The following is a 22527-nucleotide window of genomic DNA, read 5'->3' as shown; positions in this document are numbered from 1 at the left end:
TGTTGTATTGGTGGCAGTTATCTCCTATCTCTTAAGTATGGCTGAAAATGTACGTAGGTGATAGAATCACAGAATGTGATACACAGAATTACAATGATTTTCCCGGTCTCAGAAATAGTCGAATCCAGTTAAGTTTCTGCATACACATCGACTGTAGTAATGGCTTCTATGATACATATTTGCAAATCATGTATGGCGTGTGTAAGGGTGGCTTGTACACTCTTCATCTTTAACACTACAACGGAGACTAAAATCACAGGCTGTAATGTCCGGGGAAGATGTTCAAAGAATGAGTTCACTATCGGCACGATCGTCATAGCCAACGCATCTCTTTGATATTCGTATATTCAGCTAATTTCTGACTTCTTTGTGATAACAGGCGTGTCCTGTCTTTTGGAGGACGAAACCTGCAGACATCCTTCTCCAGTTACAGAAGAAATCGTAAATGTCCATCTACAAAATTAAGTAATTCTTTCCTTACGAAAGTTTTGAGATGTGGAATAACTTACATACTTAAAATCAATTTAACACTTATATTTTCTCAAAGTATTCACCATTACACTGTACACATTTTCGCATCCTCGAAAACCACTTTTGGAAGCAGTGTTGCAAGTCTTTTTCTTCAAGTGTTGAAAGTTCATTCTCGTAAGCCACTACAGCTTCCAGGGCTGCAAAATCTCTTCCCACGCATGGGATCTTTGATCCTGGGGAACAGAAAAAAATCACACGGGGCCAGGTCAGGGCTATACGGCGGATGAGTCATAAGTTTGCCCTCCGTAATTCTAAAAACAGAATTGTGATGTTGGCCGTGGATGCGGACGCGTTGTCATGATGAAGCAGGATCCCACGCAATCCAGTTCTTGGACGCCATTCCCGAAGTTTCTGGAACACTTTTGTTAGGCAAACAGTGGTGTACCACTGAGCAGTAACAGTCCTTTGTTCTTCAAGTGGAACAGTTGCAACATGGCCGGATTTGGAGAAGAAAGTTGCGACCATCTTCTTCCCCACTCTTCGCGGTCCATCCACTTTCGTGGGTGGATTTTCGTTTGGAAAGATCCAAACTGTAGACTGGCGTTTATTTTCAGGGTCAAATTGATAGATTCAAGTCTCATCACCAGTAACAATGTCAGAGACGCGTCGAGAATTGCCTCCATCAAATCTCGCAAGCATTTCTTCACACCATGCCACACGCATGCGCTTTTGCTGTTTAGTCAAAGTGTGAGGCACCCAACGAGATGAAACATTCCTGAGCCGAAGATGATCATGAAGAATTTTTGTTACTGCTGGCGATCCAATGTTCACTGTAGATTCAATGTCCTTGAAAGTTGTTCGAGGATGCTCTCGGATCATTTGTTCCACAGCGGCAATGTTTTCATCTGACACAGCAGCTGCCGGACGTCCAGCTCTCTCTTCATCTTTAAGCGATGTCCGGCCTCTTTTGATTTCACCAAACCACCGAAAAATTGTAGCACAGGAAGGAGCAAGGTCCCCAAATGCCCCCTGTAAACGGTCAAGGCTTTGTCTCGTTCAAACCACTTTTGAAATCGTAAAGCATCATTGCCCGAAAATGTTCCCTTTCGAGCTCCATTCTAGACAGCCGAATACTGCTCACATCAACAAACAAGTGAAGGCGATACGGTCACGCCGATAAGCGAGGCGAGTTGAAACTTGCTTCGCTTCTTCGCTCTAGATACCACTACCGAACGCAATTGTTGGAATTCAAATACTGTGCCACAACAATGCGTATCTCAAAACTTTCGTAGTGACCCTCGTATAGTGCAAAACATGTTTCTCTAGAGACAGTCATGCACATGCTCCTCGTCGACGTCCCACACCGAAACATTATGGTTGTTCACTCTACCAAAGGATAACAACTGGACTCATCACTACACTAATGGTTCTATCTACCTATTAATCTGCATAATACTTTTACTTTTGAGGAAAGAAAATTGCTTCACTTTATCGGCCAATTTTGGATCTTGCAATAATTGCATTTCTAGAGATAAAATTGAGAATTTCTGCCACGTTCTTCTACACAATCGGTTGCGGGATGTCCAATTTTTGCCGCCTCTGACGATGGATTTCTGTAAACTTCGTGTGGAAGTTGTACGGACACGATCCACTGTTTGAATGCTTACTCGTAGACCGCCAAATGGCTTTTACTTACAAATGCAACTTCTTTCTTGAAGTTGAAACACCACTTACGAATTGTGTGTCCATTTCTTGATTTTCATCGCATTTTCTTTGAAAATTGTTACGCAACGACACAAGAGTAGTTGATGTGAAAATCAAAGACATACAACACTCTTCTGTCTTCACTAGCAGATAATTTCCTTAGTAGTTAACTGTGTAAAGTACGCTACAGTTTTACCAAACACTAACAACCTGAGAATCTGTCCATTGATATAACTTTTATTTACCTGAATTTCCATTAAACATGAATTGAAGGTATCTAATCCAGGACATCATATAATAAAATAATAACATTATCACATAAAGTAGAATATCGCCAGAAATTCATTGCTCATATTTCCAAGATATATGTATACTTCCCTAGTTGATTCCAAAAATAAACGTGAATTAAAAGTAATTATGTAGGAAATAATTTCCGCGATGAGTTTTAAAATTAACAAATAAATAAATACCTCATATGCGTTGACTTTTATATTTAATATTTTTAGCCGCATTTACAACACTGCAGACCAGATATCATCGATAAACACCTACACTTTCGACAAGTAGGGCCATTTTTAACGTAAATAAAAAGCATATCTGCATTATATGTTTGAAAACACTGAACTTATTTCCCAGCACACCAATTATCATCACAGTCCATTCGCCCACATCTTAGAGATTTATATGTACTATCTATATAAAATTAATTATGCAGACATATATTCATATATTTTTTTTATGGAAGAACAATTTCTTGAAACTAATGAACTAATTGTTGCTCTCAAATTTTGTCCCGTTGTACATTATGGATTAAAACAGTCTTAAAGCTACTAATATTAATGGCCCAATAACTAAATTGCTTTATATACATATTAATGCTCAAATCTAACAGCAATAGTTTATATCAGTTTAGGCAGTAGGTTTACTTAGGTAGTCTCAGATATTATTGAATTTAACAATGTTAAAATTCACGACAAAGTAAGAAACCCAATTTTCTTTTGATGTCCAGAAACATTCCTAGCAAGATATATAGGTAGCCACAGGTGACGCCTTGACACCATTTTTCGCGCGTGCTTTTCGGCAAAATAGTAAAATGTTCTATCTCTGGTACGACTTAAGTTAATTTATTGCTTTTTGTTTTATTTGAAAGATAATTATTTAAACTTATTCAAATTATATCCTCCGTTTCGGAATGTGTGTTTAAATTATAATACTGTAGGATTTTTTATAAATCAAATATTATATATATATATATATTAAAAAATGCCAATCACAAAAGTTCTGAGAATTATACAGGAGTTGTATCTCTAAGGATACTACATATAATGAAAAGAACACGCCACTTTGGTTCTGGCATTTTATATAATGGTTTTGTAGAGGAATTACGAGTTCTTGGACCAATGTGCTCTATGTGATGGAATAAAAATGATAAACTAAACAAGGCTGGAACTGGTGAAATGTTTTCGGATCTTCTGGATTTTCTTTACATAAAACCTTCCAAATTATTCTAGAATGTGTCAGAAACTTTGTACAACATTCTGGAACCATCCAGATAATTCTGTGTTTGGCCTAGCGTATAAAAGGGAGAACACGTGACAGTTCAGATGTCAACAGGAAAATAAAGAAACTAATTCACCAAATCTGTGGTTCAACACCTGCATAAGCTTTTGTGAGGATCCTGCTGACTGAGTTGTAAAGTGTTTTGTAGAAAAGACTGAGTTTAAAATGTTTTCTGACTGGGGCACAGGAGAGTGAAGTATGCTGACTATTATTTGAATATTCATAAAGTATGCATACTATTTGCATATCAAAAGATATATAAGATTAGCAAGCAACTTTTTTTTTTCTTTCTTTTCTTCCAGATTGGGAATAAGAATGCTCATTTCAAGACTGTTTCAAAGTCGATATGTTTCCAGTGATGACTTTTTGTGTTCTAAATGCTTTGACAGAATATCAACGACATTAACTAAACAAAAAGTTTCTCATAGCGCAGATGATGATTTTGTACCTGCAGGAAAATAATTTAAGAATTACATTCCCTGAGTCAGTCAACTCTGGAGATTGGCGTTAGTCCTGTTACGAAACCATGGTCAGCTAAGCCAAGTCGTAAGCTACATGTATCAGGAAAGCTCAGCAAAATTACTGTAGCTGTGGGGGCGTAACCAAATCAAAACTGAGCAAACTCTTCTAAGTAGAAACTCCATCTTTAGAGGAAAATGAACCAAAAGAAGTTTGTGCAACTTGCCGGGAGTTTCTATCAAACATCAATTCAGATGTTGGCTAGCGTAAATCCTACAATGAAAGAGTACAATTTCTAATAATTATAGCAGTCCCTTTCAAAGGTACAAATTTTGCACCACATTCCATCTGCAACAAAATACATGGTGAACAAAACAAGAATTGTAAGGTCTGCAACAGGAGTGTTTGGAAAATTGGATCCCTATTAGGATAATCCTGTGAATGAAGCACATGTTCAAATTGCACGGTCATTTTTTTTTTTCTTTTTTTTTTCTGGAAGATAAATGGTACTGTTCTCACCAGAACTCTTAACAAAAAAGGCATTATTGCCCTAAGAGTTGCAGAAGAAAGAGTGGTGAAAGTGAAAAGGTACATGACCGCAGTATTAAAGAAACTTTCGTTATATATAAGAAGGAACATTCAGTATTCCACATCAGAAGCTTAAAATTTTATTCACAACGATCCAAGCAGGTGGTTCCATTAGATGGGTATCTCACATAACTGTAAAGAACTTACTTGAAGACATGACATATCTTCGTTGGACGTGTTAAGTTCTTAGTAATCTGTGATATACAACGAAAGACATGTTTGTTTCAGGAATGTGGACTGCCTTAGAGAGGGAAGACACTTGGTCTGGAAAACATAGCTGATGGTTCTTCTGAGGTTATATATGCAATATGCGAGGAAAATAAACTTATTAAGAAAACTGTTGCCATTGGTACCTTCATTGACGAACTTGGGAAATGGACAGTGAAAACAGTAGCAGACCAACATCTGAAGAAATTGAAATAACACATTGCAGAAGGGAGGGACATGTAGAGGCTGAAAAATTATGTTTCAATGTATTTTGCTGAGAACTTTTATATGATTCTGGCATAAGAAGTACAAGGTTCAATTTTTAGAGAAATCAATATTTTTAAAATAAGGTCATACGTGTTGCAGTAATTTAAGTGATGACAAAGGACATAACACATGCAATGTTCGCAATACGCAAAATTATTTAACAACTACAATCACAAACAAAAAAGATCATTATTTCCATTCAAAAATCGTTATGAACTGTTTGAACTGACGAAGTCACATGTACCAATTCAGTGGGTATACAGTAGTGCTGATTATAAGAAGGAGCCTTGCGATGGTGTAAGGGGCCTGCTGAAGCACTACGCTATAAAACATACTCTTTCCAGTCCAAGTACAGATGCAATTCAGAATATCTGGGATTTTATAAGAGTTCTGAAGTCATATACATCAACAGCCCTCATCCTATTACCCAAAAAGGAAGTTGAAGAACTATGGCGCCAGAAAATAGAAGAATGGTACAACCAAATTACCCTTGTAAAAGGAATTGAAAGTTACACGTCTGGACTCAGTGATGGACGAACTTAAATTCCACGTATTTTAAAGAGAAAGAATAAAGAAATTTCACTTGTTCAACCACGATCTCAGAAATGATAGAATATTATTCAGATACAACTTATAAAGGGGAATGTTTTTAGTCTGTTTGTATGACTCTGACTGATGGCTTGCCGAGGTTATAGATACCAGTTATAAGTTAAATGAAATTGTAATTAACTTTATGCTACCTCATGGACCGGCTGCTGGATATAGATTTCCACCTGCAAGATGGCAACACCATCACCAAAGCTTACTTCCAACTCATAATGTTTTAAAAGATTATGGGTACCCCAGTTTCTATTGCTTCAACAGGAAGCCATCACTCCATATCAAAGGAAGATACTGACGCAGTTGAACATATTTTTAGTTTATTGAAAGGGTAATTTCAGTTCTAAGTAGAGTACACAGAGGTCGTATGCTTTGGAACCTGTAACATATTTTGAACTTGCACATATAAATTTTGGAAGCTTTGACATGTTTAGAAGCTGTGTCTGTTACTTATCTTTATATAGAATTAAAATGCCATGTCAAATAAGACTAGATTTTGATTTTATGAGATGAATATGTGGTAACGGAAACTGTCAATTGTTTATAAATCATGTTCAATTCAAAAGCTTCAAAAGCTTAAGTTCTTATCGGAGCATGTAGTACTGTATGTTAAACACAACAAAACAAAAACGGCTACAGTACAGGAACTTGGACACATATTTCCAAATGCAGTATATCATTTTAATCGGTAAATTATTTATCATTCAAATAAAACTAAAAACAGAAAAATATCTTGAACTGTGCCAGAGAAAGCATTTTAATACTCTGCTGAAATTCGAACGTAAGAAATGGTACACGAGGTGCTATCTTTGGTGGTCTGTATCTTGAGCCAGGATTTTTTTGGAATAAATAAAGACTTCTTACTTGCATTTTAAATTCAAGAACGTGTGAGACTATCAAGGTAAGACTTTTTCTTTGCCAACATGAATATCAAATGCCAAAAATGGTTACTCCCCTTGTCTTGATAATAAATACCACAGCACTTACATGTTTAGAGTCCTATTCCTTTTCAAATAATTAAACTGAAACAATACATTTAACGCTGCAATTAAGTCGTCACAATATATTGTTGAAGGATGCACTTAGTATTTGCTTTTAAGGTATGCTGATTTCTATTTCGTTCAGATGCATTTCTTCTGATCTTACGATTTTATAAAACATTATTGTACATGGAAAATGAAAATGTTAACGTCTGATTTCCGAAGTTTTCACACCATACGATAATACAAAGTTTGTTGTTACTTAATACTACAGGATTATATATCCTACTATAATGTTTCTTATCATTCGTATTGACATGAATCCACTATTTGAATTATTTCTAAATTTTGGAAACAATGTAATAACGCGTTCATTTCTAGTCCTCCGAACATATATACCATTCGTATAATGTTATGCGATTCTTAAGCTTCGATTGGTCGCTGCGTATAGAACAGCTTGCGATGTCAAGAAATTTTGTACTAAATTGACTTTGCTCTAAATATATTTTTAGAACGTTTAAGTCTGTCCCAATCTTATGTATGTAATTCACCGTCTAAATGTTTATGTTTGTCGATATAGAATATATATCAATGCTATGTTCAATTTATTTTATAGGTTTGATCAAATCGGGACGTTACATTTGCGTAGCCTTCCTTTAAGTAAGAACAAAATCTACTGAATATCGAATATAAAACAAGAAACGTGAATTTTAATAACATCCCCCCTTTCGATTACAAGTGACATGTAATTTGCTTTGCGAAATACATGTACATCCATACTAAAATAAAATATATTCATAAATAAAAAATGTATAACACTGAAAGTACGTATTTCTTTTTTATAGATTACTCTATAAACAAAAGACAGAATATATCACTTCCCTATTAATGCTTCAAATAATAGTTTCGGCCACGAGATATTGTGACCTTTTTTCTTCTTTTCTTCTAAAGAAATTGCGTAAAAGATAAACTGGCAGAAATCAAACTTCAAAATAGGATTATGTAATGCTTGAAAGATTCAAAAAAATTGAAAATGAATCTCATAACTGATTATGGTGTAACATTAAGAAGTTAAGTCAATGTATTTGACCGGAAGTAAAGACATAAAATGAAAACAAACCATTCATTGGTAAACTCTAAGTAAGATATGCATAATTGACTTCAATAATAGTGTTCAATAATATTTTAAAATCTGTAATCAGTAGTATGATAGAAATTTAATGAAAGAAAATTATAGGTTAATTTATACTATAATATGTAAACGATAATTATAAACAAGTATGCCGATAAAGAATTAGCTGCACGCATCACTATTATTTTATATTGAATTAGTAACTTTCCGTAAGGTCATGATTTACTTCTGCGCAGAACTTTTTATATTACAAATTACAGTCCATAGAATTTCATGAAAATTTAATGTGCTTGTTCTAATTATGTGGTGTCTGGCCCCATTGTTTTCATTCGGAATAACTATTTCCAAGAAGAACGAAAGTGCAGTTAAATATATTTGCGGGGATTATAGATTGAAGTTCCATTCGGAAATAACAAGGTATTTGCTAATAATAATAATATATATCTACTGCAATATTCAAATTGTATTTGGAAGTCATAATCAAAAGAATATATGCTTTGAGTAAGATCAGAAGTCACTACATCAACAATGTTTGTAAAAGAGTGTACGGATGACACTTATTATTTCTTGCCCTTTTTTAGTTTACTTCGAAGAACAGAAATGTGAGCATATTCTAGGAAGCGATGAAGTGGAAAAATACGCTGGAGAATTTCAGGACTCGGAAATTATTTTTTTCGTTTTAACAAAATCTTAAAAGTTACTTTGGAAGTAGCAAAAGATTGTAACATTTCAAATACTTATCATATCCAAATATAACGAGAACCAAGAGATGATCATATCATATTATAAGCAGCTCTACTTTCAGAACTGTCTGACTGACTGAGTTTTGATTGGAGCTATGGACACCACACCTATTATGAAAATGCATCAAATTATGATTCTAAGAATAATCTCTTAGAGCTCACAACTTCTACCACAGCAATGCTCTCCATCATCCATATCGATAAACAAAGGTCTTCCTGGAAATCGTGACATGGGCACAATCATTGTATCTATATTTAATTGGAAATATCTGAAGCCGCACATTGGAAATAGCTGAACACTGACCAAATACTTTTGTACAGAATGGTCCATCTTTGGAGAAGTTTTCCGAAAAAAGTAAGATGTATATTATACACATATAAATAGTGTTATGTGTACAAGTATTCGCGAATGTTTTGAGCATAGAGGTATCCCCACTTCCAGATTGAGTGTAATAAATCAGACAGATATAGTTTCCTTACACTCTAATGTATTCATAGAATATAATGATGAAGTTTTATGATGTGAAACCATCTTGTCAAAATCAGAATAGATATACAAGTTACAAGTTAAAGGTAAAAAGAACTTTGATACGAAAAACTATGCCTCTGTCTTTAGCACAGTATTCTATATGCGCTTGAAGTACAACTGGGACAGACCGATATTTGGCATATAAATTTATTAAAAATTAATCTCAATGATTGTAAAATAACAATTAACGAACACATTATATACACTACACTACACACACTACAAACAGTAATTAAAATGTTTAGTCCTTACCTTTACTATTTCCTTGGAGCTCTTCTATATTCCTTCGTGCAGCACTCACAGTCGCATATTCCACATCAACCTGTTATGACATCCATGGATACGGCTGCTAAAATCAAGCAATATCCACTTCAAATAATGTGTTATAAAACATTCGCCTATCTAGTAGTTTGTATTCTTTCAGATACTTGAGTAGCAGCAGAACATTTTAACAAAAATAAAACTCCCCAACACCGTGAAACCTATCGACTAAATTATAACAGAAAATTAGCAAACGCACACCCGATACGCAGTATGCAGCGGAGAAAGACTACTATGATGTTAAGAAAACACACAAGCTTTACATGTGTAATGTTGCAATTTCTTCCTTCAATTTTCTTCTGTCTTCACGTGATAACTTGGTCTTGGATCGTCTCTTTACAAACACTTCTTTTTTTCTCCCCTGTATTTCTTCTTTCTTGTGTCTTCCCGTAACAACTGGATCTTGGACCATCTCTTCAGAAACACTTCTATTCAGCAACTTAACAATTAGCCACGATCAACAGAACTCAGTTAACACAATAGTTTAGAAAGTCTCTTAACATATATATTTCGAACGTAACATTTAAGTGACATCCTGAACTGACGAAGTCCACTGGCCGCAGTTTCTTGAAACATTTCAGTTTAACACATGTTATATTGCAGAAAAAAGTTCAGTTCTTAAACTCACTATACACTGATGTTACAATTGCACTTTCGTCTAACACTGTTCCACAAATTCAACACCAAATAATTTAACGGGAAGATGTAGTGTTTATCAATGTTTGCATAATTTTCATATAAACTCACTTCCATGGATATGAGCAGGAACCGACTGGTTTACTTTGTTTTACGATGCCCAATTACTTTAACTCGTAAACGAAGGCAAATATGTTTTTCCTTCTTTCGACTTTTTCCTTACTACTTACCTATTGCCTTTTATTTTACACAGAAAATTAATTTCGTTAACAGAGCTCCTTTTCTGCTAACCAGCAATTTACGTAATTCACTGCAATTTGGATCTTATTATCAAGTTATAGATGCAAGAACTTTATTATATTTTCACTGATAATTGAGTAAACATTACAATTCTTGTCTCTTCTTGAAATCCCGAACACGCAAAAGGCAAACGAATAGAGAAGAAATAAAGGAAAATCTTACTGTTGTAAGACCGTAACAGTTTACGTTATATTTGTTTGTTACCTTTTTTTTAAAAACAAAATCAGTACTTTAGTTATCACCGCATTTACGGTAGATTTTAATGGCTTCTCTAAGTCATAAATATCATTATACAAACATGATGCGAATGCCTGAGCTAACGATAAAATTTGTAGAACATACTATGAAGCTTTTGTTTGAATTCAGATTAACACGAACTTAATTTTCAGTATAAATTTTTTCGGTAAATACTTAGTTCTAATAGTTAGTATCTAAAATCCATAATGGCTGCAACAGCAGAAGTTAATATATATATTTTTCAAAACTTCAATTGATAGGATCATCATAAAGCACGTGAATCTAAGTGTTCACTTTGTATTATTCAATATTATATATTCGTTCACATATAGTTTAATATTCTTATTACTTTCGATTGTAAGCAAACATTTTATGCCAATCACTTCAACCATTCTACTTCATTTATATTAATTTTAAGCATAATGATTCATGTTTCATTAGGACTTAAGTAGCATTCATTGGAAATCACTACGTGGCTACGAAACAGAAGGAACAAGAGCGAGAGAACGGGAGACAAGAAAATTACATTAATATTATGGCACTTCAGAGTAAACTCCATAACTGACTTCTAAATATAAAATAGGCAGAATCTTTATGATGAACTGCGTTATCAGCTCCTTACTTTAGAAAAAAAAAAAAAGTAAAGAAAAATATATATCCATACAATATGAAAAAACTACTGAAAATAAATCGACGTATGTGATAAATAAACAATATTCTATCACAATGACGTTTACGAAAGCTTCCAAACCTAAGGCGACTTACTATTGTTAATATGCTAGGAAAGAAAAAATATTAGAAATTACAAAATTTCTTCCAACTCGCGCTACGCTGTAAGCACTTGTTTGGGCAGTTATACATGTCCCTTCTAAACTTGAAAAATACAATTATACATCTTAGTATCTGCAAATCTATCACATTATAGAAGATTGTCACATTGAGAAGTTTCAAAATCATTACTAATTATTCGGATAATAAAAGGATAATTATTATACTTTATACTAACAGCAGTCCATTTACATAACTCCCTGCTGACAAACAGGAAAATGTATAGATCTATGGGAAAACTGTGTTTATATCCCACACTGTCTTGTAATACAAAGCAACTGAAGGAAATATGAAAGCTTTACCTTGGAATAAAAAAATCAATAATATTTACACAATACTGTTTTATTCCGCTGAATTTTTCTGCATGCATCTCTAAACAAAAATTTTCCTGATCAAATAGAAACATCATGCATTGTATCAATGCCTGAAATATAATCTTCCTCAAATTCGAAGTTACTTTTTGCTGCAATTAAGATAATATCTAAGTCACTATACACCTACAGTATATACGAATTAGTCCAAGATTCTGCTGTTTCTGTTCAACTTCAGATTTCTTGATTTGTCACTAGGTACAGATGAACAATAAAACTACAGTATTCAATTTTAATTATTCCACACATATCTTCGTATTTAGTCAGTTAGGAATGTATCAAATTAGTTAACAATATTAGGATTCCTAATTTGAAGACAGAGACTTGCATTAATAGAAACAGCTCCCGTAACGTATTAGTCTACTTAGAAGTAAATATATATGAAGTCTTCATACGAATGTTCCTTACGTAATTTAAAACAACTAAGGAAAGTTCTAAATTAAATTATTTCAATAATTACATAAAAATGTCTGAAGCTCGAATGTGTTTCCTGCAACAAAAGCACACCTGAGATTTAATGAAGTCATTATTTCACGAAAGATATGAACACACACATATTCCAAGCTATCAATTCCTATAAAAATCAAAATGCTGAACGGACAACAATGAAAATAAAATGAATTACATACCTTTAGAGCAAAAAGATAATATTAAGTAAACATCAAACATATGGAAGAACAATGATTTTATTGAATTCGGCACCTGCAATAATGCTGTTCATTGTGAAAAGCACTGATCAGTATTGTTCAGATTGTTCAGTCTTTACCAGTTTGACATAATTTCAATTTAATAAGTAAAATAAAATAAAATAAAATAAAATAAAATAAAATGAATGGCACAAAATGTTTACTCTGATTTAGCAAGATAAAAATACGGAACTCACGTTACAGAATACAACGTAAATTTGCACTAGTAATGCAACACGTACTACTATATACTATTAATAATCTCTTCTGGCTTCATTTACACAAAAACTGGAGAATCTAAGTCACAAGCTTTTTGTTTCTATTGCTATGGAGAGAATAGAGTACATGTAGAATGATTTGAAGTTTCCTAAACAAACCTTGATATGAAAATTGTATAGTTTTATTACTCAGTAGCAGTTTTGTTGCGTCTGTGTGATGGGATATTAATTTGCATCACAACACTGAATATACTAAAGAAGAAAACATTTTTAAAACTTTGCCTTACACCAAAAAATAACATATTACTATCTGTATTTCTACAATAATCTTATTACTAAAATTAATTTGTATAGAAGTAAATAGTATATCTATATAACTTTTAGAAATAATTATAATAAATTTCCATCAGCTATTTAAAAAAAAATCAACCACCTAGTTTAATATCACATCAATGATTATTCCCCAAATCTCCCTTCTTTAGTCTTGTCATTATTTTTATCATCATGTATCTTACTTATTTACTTCCCGTGTTCACTGATTTCATTCACTTGACTATACGAAGAATGACAGTTACGAATCCTATAATTCTACCAACTATTTCAACTCAAATGAACACATTTTTATTATGCACATGTCTATTTATATTTGGAAGAATGTTTCCTTCACAGCACTACCTTCTTCAGTTTACTTCGTTGATCTATTGCTTTGTTAAGTTTTTCAGTCACTATTTTTTTAAGCCACTATGAAATCTATACTGATTATTCCCGTAGCCCTCCCACAACTTGAAAACTACTTTCCAAAAGTTTAACACTAGTTTTTATTATTATTATTATTATTTTCTTTCCAATATTTTAACTATGCACTTGATTTGTGACTGAATAAAGGCGATATTTGATTGCTAATCAACAATTTTAAATTGTCATTCTACCATAAACGATGAGAAATTCCTAACACTTTAGCTGTTTCGACTATCTTAAATTAAATCTACGAAGTTCTGCTTTATATATGTGTTTTGAGTATTAACTTACCTCTCACTCTTACTTTTCTTAACACCATTAGGGATAAGTATATTCCCTCTATTTCTAATTTTCTCCATTATTTCTAACATAGCGGGAGTAGGATTGTCCAAAGATGTGTCTCTTGTTTCTTGTTTCACAATCACTTCTTGCTTTTGTTTTTGCTTCTGTCCATCGCTGCCCTGTCTCTTACTAGAACTCTTCTTCTTAAACAGAGTCTCTGGGTTAACTGATAACAATTTTTCCCAACTAAAATTGTGACTTGATCGAAGAACAGGAGACGTGGGGGAATTTCTTGTCATTCTGTTCTCAACGAAAAGATTATTCTTCCGATTAAGTTGTTATCAACATTAAGAACAACCAGTTATATACATCATACGGGCGAGCACATTAAAAAACAATAATAAATAATACTGAAAACAATCTTACATTATTCATACGCTACAAATTTAGAATTCAAGTTTAAGTTTAATGAGCTATATTTAATCTTAAGAATTACAGGCGCCAAGAACCCATTTTCTTTGACAAAGACGTGAAGGAAAAGCAGTTACGTATTAATAATGAAACAAGAGCAAAAACTAATGGTCACTACATACATGATGTTGTTTACTATTATATATTTTTATATATCACAAAAGTAAACAGGTGTCTACTAAAATTCCAAAATGAAATGTCGTGACTTTTCTTTACCACACCATAAAACTAACTAACAACAGTACATATTCCTTAGCACTTATCTTTATCTTATCTCTACTTTCAAAGGCTGTTCCTAGAGCGATAAAAACTTGGTGTCTTCTGGCATTACTTTCAGTATATTCACTGTATACAGTCTGTTTTGTTCGGTAACTAACCAACAGCAAACACTCAGAAATCCACTAATCTTAAAATTACCTTTCTAAATACACATAAATTGACAAATCCTTAGCAATCCTTTAAAAATGTCACACTGATTGTAAACAGTTGTACTGATGGAAACTCTCTTTTAAGTTGGCTACTATTGCTTTAGTTTTTTTTTTTTTTTTTGGAAGGGGGGGTTCAATCTCCTTCTGGAGTGCTTCAACTTCCTCTTCGGTCTGTTAAAACAATGTATTTCTCTTCTTCTTCAACTTCAACTTCTTCAAGATATTCTGCTTTCATCTTGATTTTGTTTTGTCTTTCGTGATACTCATTGAAATTTTCATGCATGCGATAGAAGCGTGCTTTGCTTGCGATTTGGTAGCGTCTAAAGTCGACCATAGACATTTTTGGTGGTGAATTTTGAAGTTTTGTAGAACAACATTTTTCAGTCTCCACTTATATTTGTAGATTTAAAAAAAAAAAAAAGAAAGAAAAAAATCGTGATCCAAAAGCTGAATTTCGTGACTTTTCTTGATTTTCGTGACCGATAGACATCCGGTAAGCATAAAAATAAATCAGTATGACATACAATAATCACTGATCACTACTTGATTTTTTAAGGACGACACAACCATTCACTTAATTCCGCAAAATATAACGAACCTGAACTACTTCTATGTCTTTGTTTAATATACACTTGTTTAATACACAATAAAGTAGAACATTATATTTAATTGTACTAAAACTAATATTTTATTTCTTATATCATTTTGAAACTTCCGGCTTTTAACATTTGAGGACATTATTGTAATTCACTGAAGTGTCCCGAAACCACCTTGTACTGACAAAAACTATCTTCTTTAATATCGCTTATCAAATGAAATATTCCTCCTCTTCATCATTCAACATCTACAGGTCATAACACTTCCTAAGGATATAATTTCTTCTCAGTCGTATCCAACTCCTTCTTCTTTTTTCAAAGTATCTTCAATCTTGTTCAATTTTTCTTACACAGTTCATTCCAATTAGCTGACTGTCTCAAATCCATTTTCATAGTTACGTTTTAAAAGGTTCTCACAGAGTTTTCGTCGTGTTCATATTTCAGATCATACATAGTATGCCCCATAAAACTACTTGAAACTTTTACACGTTTTGTTCACGAATCCACAAGGTACGTACGTCTTCTTGACTTTCTTTCACAATTGACATCCTTACCTCTCGTTTAAATTTTATGCTATCGCTAATACCTAACTACTGAAAACTTGTCAACTTCTTTATTCGTATCATTCTTCCATTTCCGTAAAAGAAAAAGGAATCTTCTTTCTAATTACAGTTGCTTTTGCTTTATTAGCTATTACTTTCATCTCACATGCTGTACAACTTTTTCTGAAGGTTTCAAACTTTAAGTTAATTTTCGAGTGAGTTCCCGAACATGGGCCGTATCGTCTGCAAAACAAATGCATTTGAACCTTTTATCTTCAATCAAAAACGGTATGGAAATCAAGACACCCTTCGAAGAAATAAAATATATAGCAAAAGGGTGAAGATTTAACAAATTGTTTACTAAAAGTTACTGAGTTAACTAAATTTCATTAAAAACAGAAGAGATTTAGTACGATAAGCATGAAACAAATTTTATGATCAGAGCGAACAGCATATTTGATAAATGTTACAATAAAAAACAAGGTATTAAGGAAAAAAATTGAGACAGCTTGAAGCGCCTTCCATAATGAGTTGTTATGTTTAGCAACATCATTCTATTCCCCTTTTTACTGTACTGTCTGTTGAAAGATGAAATTCAGTAACATTTTCATTAATTTCGTCGTTTCAATTGCACTTTCAGCTTCAGCATTGTCAACATTGGTCTTAATAAAGAGATTTACACACACAAAAAAAAAAAGTCTTCAATATAAGATATTTATGAAGATCAATGCTAACGTGGTTAGTGATAAAACCACATCTTTTACAGGTAAAATTGTGTTTTGTATGAGTGTTCTCATACGCAGGAACCTTTATGAAACAGTATTCACAATTTTTCATCTACGAGAAGACAGAACTGTCTTCTCTTTGCTAACGTAATGTCGATGATTAGTAACAAACAAACGAAAAGTGTGAATAATAAATATTTAATATATGATTTAATTGATGTTTAACCCAAGTAAGGAACATCGGTCTAATTAAATTAGAATGGGACTATTAAAGTTATTACGAAGGTAACTTACAAAATTCAAGATATTATCTGGAAATTCTCGTAAGTTGTTTACTTGCCACTGCGCCTTTTAGTGCCTATCTCTTCATGGTAACATGTGACCACTACATGCTTACAAAAATTCTAATTTTGATTTAGATAAATAAACTAGTCGAAGAGAGCACTGATAAGAATTTTATGAAAATCTCAGTAAATACTGAGGAATGAAGTAAGGTTTTATTGAAAGAAAATGGCATTCATATTTTAGCATTGTTGGGAACATATCGAGTGAAACGTTACAGATATTTCTAGAAGATACTATATAATATACTTTATACACTTGTGTTTGTTTCAAGTTTTGGATCATCATTTGGTTGAATGCCGCCCTTTAAATGTGATATTAGTCTTGAAGATATCACTGAGACTTAAAAGAAGAACTGGAAATTCTGTTTCCAATGATGAAAGTTAAAAGAAAATACAGTTAAGTTGAATTTAGAGCAAGACCTACAACGAGACCGTGAAAGTCTTAAATGCTTAAGTAGACATGTATTCTTCATAATTTCATTTTACGCTGCCTATTAAATAATTTAGTTTCAAAATAAACAACCAGCCAACTAAGAAGGTGCCTCGTTTCCGAAACCAGCACTAAGGGTTGTACAAGCAACAGGTTCTGAGTCTGCTAGGAATTGCGTAACTGTCAATGAGAAATTTGCAAAATAAACTGACTGAAATCCAGTAGGTGAAAATAAGCTCCTTCATTTGTGAAATGTGTCAGCAGCTTGGTTCCAAATCATCTTAATTTCACATCTGTTAGAAAAAGAAATTATTTTTCTACGTTTCTAAGGTGAAGATTATTTTGAAACATTACTAATTATTTGAATTAATGCTTAGGTTAATAATCCTGTTCAGATGAAGACGTGACTTAAGGAAGAATCATTTGAACTAAATCTGAGCTTAGTTCTTTGTTGAAAGAGAATTACAGGAATTGATGCTGAGCTTGATTACAGCTCTGGCAAAGGCATAACTTGAAAGAGAAATATCTGAATTAATGCTAAGCATCGCTATTGCTCACGTAAAGAATATTTTGAAAGAATAGCATCTCAATTAATGCCGAATTTAGGCACCTGCTCTGGTGAAGACGTACCTTACGAAAGTTCTGATTTAATGTTGAGGTTCGCTACCTGCTCAAGTGAAGACGTATTTTCAAAGCACACTACGTGGATTGATGCTGAGCTTAGCTACTTGCTCAAGTATAGAAAAATCTTGAAAGAGCACTATTTGAATTAATGCTCAGAACTATAACGTTGTTTAGAGGAAGATATATTTTGAAAGAATGCTATCTGAGTTATTTCTGAGCTTGGTTACGCTAATAAGGTGAAGACATATCTTGAAAAAGTACTGAGTTAGTGCTGAGTTTAGCTACGCTGCTCAGATGGACATATCTTACGAGAGAATCATTTGAGTTCGCGATCAAGTGGAAACATACCATGAAAGAGTGCTATCTGAGTTAATGCTGAGCATTACTATGATGCTCAGGTAAAGTCAAGTCTTTGAACAGCACTTGATTTAATGCTGAGTATGGTTATGCTGCTTATCTTAAAACTAGTGCTTAACTATCCGAACCAGAGCTTATCTTGGTACCTTTAGATATATATATCTCGAAAGAGTATTATGTCGAATGCTTAGCCTGGCTACGCTATTCAGATGAAGGTATGTGTCACTTAAAAGAGAACTGTCAGAATTAGTGCTACGCTTCGATATCTGCTTAGGTGAAGATATATCTTGAAAAAGTACTATCTGAGTTAATACTTAGCTGGGCTACGATGTTCAGGTGAAGATAGTGCTAAAGAAAGAACTATCAAGTAATGATGAGCTTGGCTACGTTGCTCACTGAAGATATATTTTGTAGGCGAATTATCTGAAATAACGCTGAGCCTGGCTGCCTGTTCAGTGAAGACATCTCTTGAAACAAACAATCAGAATGAGCAGTAAACCTGCTACGCTGCTAACATGATATGATTGAGCCTGATTACACAGCTCATGATATCCTGATCAGTAAAGATGTATCTTTATACAGTACAACTTGATTCAATTAGTGTTGTGCATTGCTATTATGCAAAAGAAAATGTGTAGTTTGAAAAAGCACTATCTCAATTAACTGAATTAATGCTTAGCATAACAATTCTACCTACTAAAGACATCCTGAAAGGAAACTATTTTAATTAGTAGCTGAGTTTGTTATGCTGCTCATGAAAGAGCCATATTTGAGTTCATATTGAGCATTACTATGCTCAGGTACAGACATCTTGAGGGAGCACTCTCAAGTAATACTGAACTTGGCTTTCACGCCGTTAATGGTAGTAATGAAGAATGATATAGAAGGAATATTACGTACACAAGAAAAACATATTGAGGCAATTAAATTGAAACTACATGAAGCATGCATATTTTACGACACTTAACAGCTTTACCAGCAGACTTCAAGAAAAGGAAGAAAGAATTTATTTTTATGATAATTTTGTTTAAAATGAAAGATATAAAAGTACATTCTTCCTTACACAAGTCAGTATCTTGAAAATGAAAGTATAATAGCAACAATTATGGCCAAGATATTACTGATTAGATCTCTTCTGTGTCATACAACTTGCCTTAACTGAAAAGAAAAGTAGATGCACTGATAACGTACCAGTTCTGAACCCAAAATGAATGTATACAATTATCAATTTGATACTCATAACAGCAGATGAAACGAGTGCAACGGAAAATACTACGTGAAGAATAATAATTAAAATCTTAAATGAACTTCATGTGAAGCATCCTTGCAGTACATAAATGTATCAAAAATTTGTCGACTAAAAGATATTGGAACGAAATATTTTCACACTTGAGTATTTCTAAATTAGAACGATGATAGTGCATTTTCAAATATATTAAGAACCCAGAAGTTTCTAATGTGTTAAATCGTCGTAAGTTTACATAAATCAATTGCACATGCAGTTTACCTTTTTTTTACTATGCAAAGAAATCTTAGTGACAAAGAAAGCAGAAAAGATTGACTGCATTTGGCAAAGCAGAAGAATCTAACTACGTGACGACAGAAAGTGAACTTATAATTTTTCAAAATTAAGATGGTCTCACGTTACTTGAAGCTGAATACGTTGTGACGTGTACATTTACTTGAAGCTGATAGTATTGTGTAAGTGTTTCATTTTATTTAAAATAATAATACATTTTCTCTTTAAGAATTCGATTACGTATGAATTCTAAATGAAGTTTTCTACGTATAGCTTGTCGGATATCGTAACTGTTGCAATCTGCGCTATTATATTCTTTTTCTCAACGATTTTGATCTTAATGAAAGAGAAAGTCATTACGAACTATATCTAGGGAATATGGAGCACGAAACAAAATTTACTAGGTTACAACGTTCCACTGTTTCATGGGTAGAGTGAGCAGATGTGTTATGAATGCGAACATCTTGCTACAATATTCCTCCTCTCTCTCACTTGACCTGTATGTATAATTTATTAAGTATTTTGTCTGTTGGCAGTCCTGGAACTAATACGAGATCCCCCATCCAATCTCTAGATTAAGATTTGGAAATGTTTCTTCGACATTTCATGATCTTCAGCTTCCTCTTTTAGCTCCCAATATTTTCCTCTGTTCAAATTATGGATCAGTTGTGTTCTTATTCTTCCTACTCTTCGCTCTCCTCTGTGGCGTTGTAAAGAAGACAATTTCTTCGCAAGATGTGTCCAATCCAATTGGCCTTTCTATGAAGGATGCTAACTAAAAGCGCCCTCTTCTTTCCTATCCGTGCTAATATATTTTCGTTTGTTACTCTCTCCGTCCATTTTATCTTCTCTATCTTCCTCCAACACCACATTTCGAAGCTCACCAAACATTTCTTTACTAACTTTTCCCGCAATGTCCAAGTCTCTGAACCATACAATACAGTCCAATATTAGGCCTGTTGGTTAGAAGTGATGTTTTTCTTGTTGAACGCCTCTTCGGCTCCGGCAGCTCTTGACCTGATATCTTGGGTGCAGTAAGCGTCTCTCGTCGAAAGACTTTCCAGATATTTAAACTGATAAACCTCTACAAGCTCTCTTTGTTTTACTGCGATCCTTAAGAATGTGTTTCCACGGGATATTCTCGTGACTTTCGACTTTTTTTTCTTTCTTTCCATTTTATATTATTTCCCAGTGTCAGCTATTTTGTTCATCATCTCCTGTAGTCCTTCCTCGGTTCCAGCTATAATAACCGTGTCGTCTGCATACCTCACCTGCTTGATAGTCTATTGCCCAACTATGAAATTTCCAAGTTTTGTTCATGCTTCCTTCATTTAGTATTCACTGTAAACGTTGAATAACAGAAGTGACACTACATACTTGTCCGACTCCTCTTTGAATCTCCACACTGTTAGTTTCTCCTTGGTTCAGGCGCAAGTTCATTCTTCGTCCTATGTACAGGTTGTGAATGAGTCGACGGTCCCTCCAGTTGATCCCGATTTCTGTATTTCCAGAAGTTTGGTCCAACTGACCCAGTCGAAAGCTTTCTGCTAGTAGATGAAACACAAACACACCTCTTCCTTTACGTCGAGAACTCGTTCTGATATAATTCTCATCAATACAATAACATTTCTGGTGTCTTTTTCTTTCCGGAATACAAGTTAATCTTCAAATCTTACTTTCTAATCGCTTATTCAATATTCATGCAATAATCTTTAAATTTAAGTGTGGGAAATACGACTAACGGTTTTGTAATCACTGCATCTTTTTGCTTACTTTTTCTTGGTCAATGCAGATATTGTAATATCTAAAAAAATCCTTCGGCTATTCTCCACTCAGGTAGATCTTGTTAATAAGTGAAGTCAGACTTTCATTGCACTGTCTCCTAATCCCTTGAGCAAGTCCACCGGTTTTTCATTGTATCCAGTGGCCTTCTTTTTTCTCATATCCTTGATGGCTTGTACTACTTCACTTCTCAGTATACTGGATTCTTCGTCGCCTTCTACTACTTCTACTTCAATTACGATATTTCTTGGGCAGTTCTTCTGGTTATATAGATCCTCTATGTATTCTTCCCAGATCCTAAGGATTCTTCGATAGTCAGTCACTACGTGACCTTGTTGATATTCCATTCCAAAAGTAAGCACGTATACTTTTGTTAGTTCTTCCACCCAATTCCTGAGCTTTATGATACATCAGATCATATCTGCCACAGCGCTGAAGTTCCAGTATATCTTCATATATTGCTTTCATGTACTTCTCTCTGGCTCTGTTAGTTATTCTTCTCGATTCATTTGTATTCTTCTTACACCATCTGTATTCTTTGATGTTCGTAGTTTTCATCCTTCTGCGTTCCTCCCCTTCTTAAGTATCTCTTCAGTTACTCATGGTATTCTCGGTGCTCTTTTGATCTTGCCAATGCCGTTTTTGAGTGCATCTACAGAATCTGCTTAACTTTTTTTTCTTTCTTTTAAACGCTGCTTATTCTATAGTCTATTGCACAGAATTTTTCCTTCTCTTTTTTTCACATTTTCATACTTTTCATACTTTTAGGTGTTCTAAATTCCATTTTCGATTGCTCCTCTCATTTTTCTTGATTGACTTTAACCAGTTTTGCACTTCCGCACAAGGAAATTG

At 33.7% G+C, this 22527-nt stretch overlaps 1 protein-coding gene across 3 annotated transcripts in view; it reads right to left on the bottom strand.

Annotated features, from left to right (window-relative positions):
- The window catches only part of LOC145660651 (serine/threonine-protein kinase VRK1-like), a 133657-nt gene that overhangs the window by 63887 nt on the left and 47243 nt on the right, over positions 1-22527 (bottom strand). The window contains exons 10-11 of one of the 3 annotated variants that reach the window (XM_081725960.1): positions 13867-14157; positions 9493-9589 (exon numbers count right to left, since the gene is read on the bottom strand). In XM_081725960.1, the coding sequence (XP_081582086.1) occupies positions 9538-9589; positions 13867-14157 (343 nt within the window). In that variant the 3' untranslated portion in view covers positions 9493-9537. The remainder of the gene's footprint in view (positions 1-9492; positions 9590-13866; positions 14158-22527) is intronic. The other 2 variants (XM_081725961.1, XM_081725959.1) reach the window with 2 other exon arrangements.

This window comes from Thermobia domestica, chromosome 9 (genome assembly GCF_964235325.1).
Source record: "Thermobia domestica chromosome 9, izTheDome1.hap1.1, whole genome shotgun sequence".
NCBI lineage: Eukaryota > Metazoa > Arthropoda > Insecta > Zygentoma > Lepismatidae > Thermobia > Thermobia domestica.
This window is presented reverse-complemented; position numbering and strand designations above follow the sequence as displayed.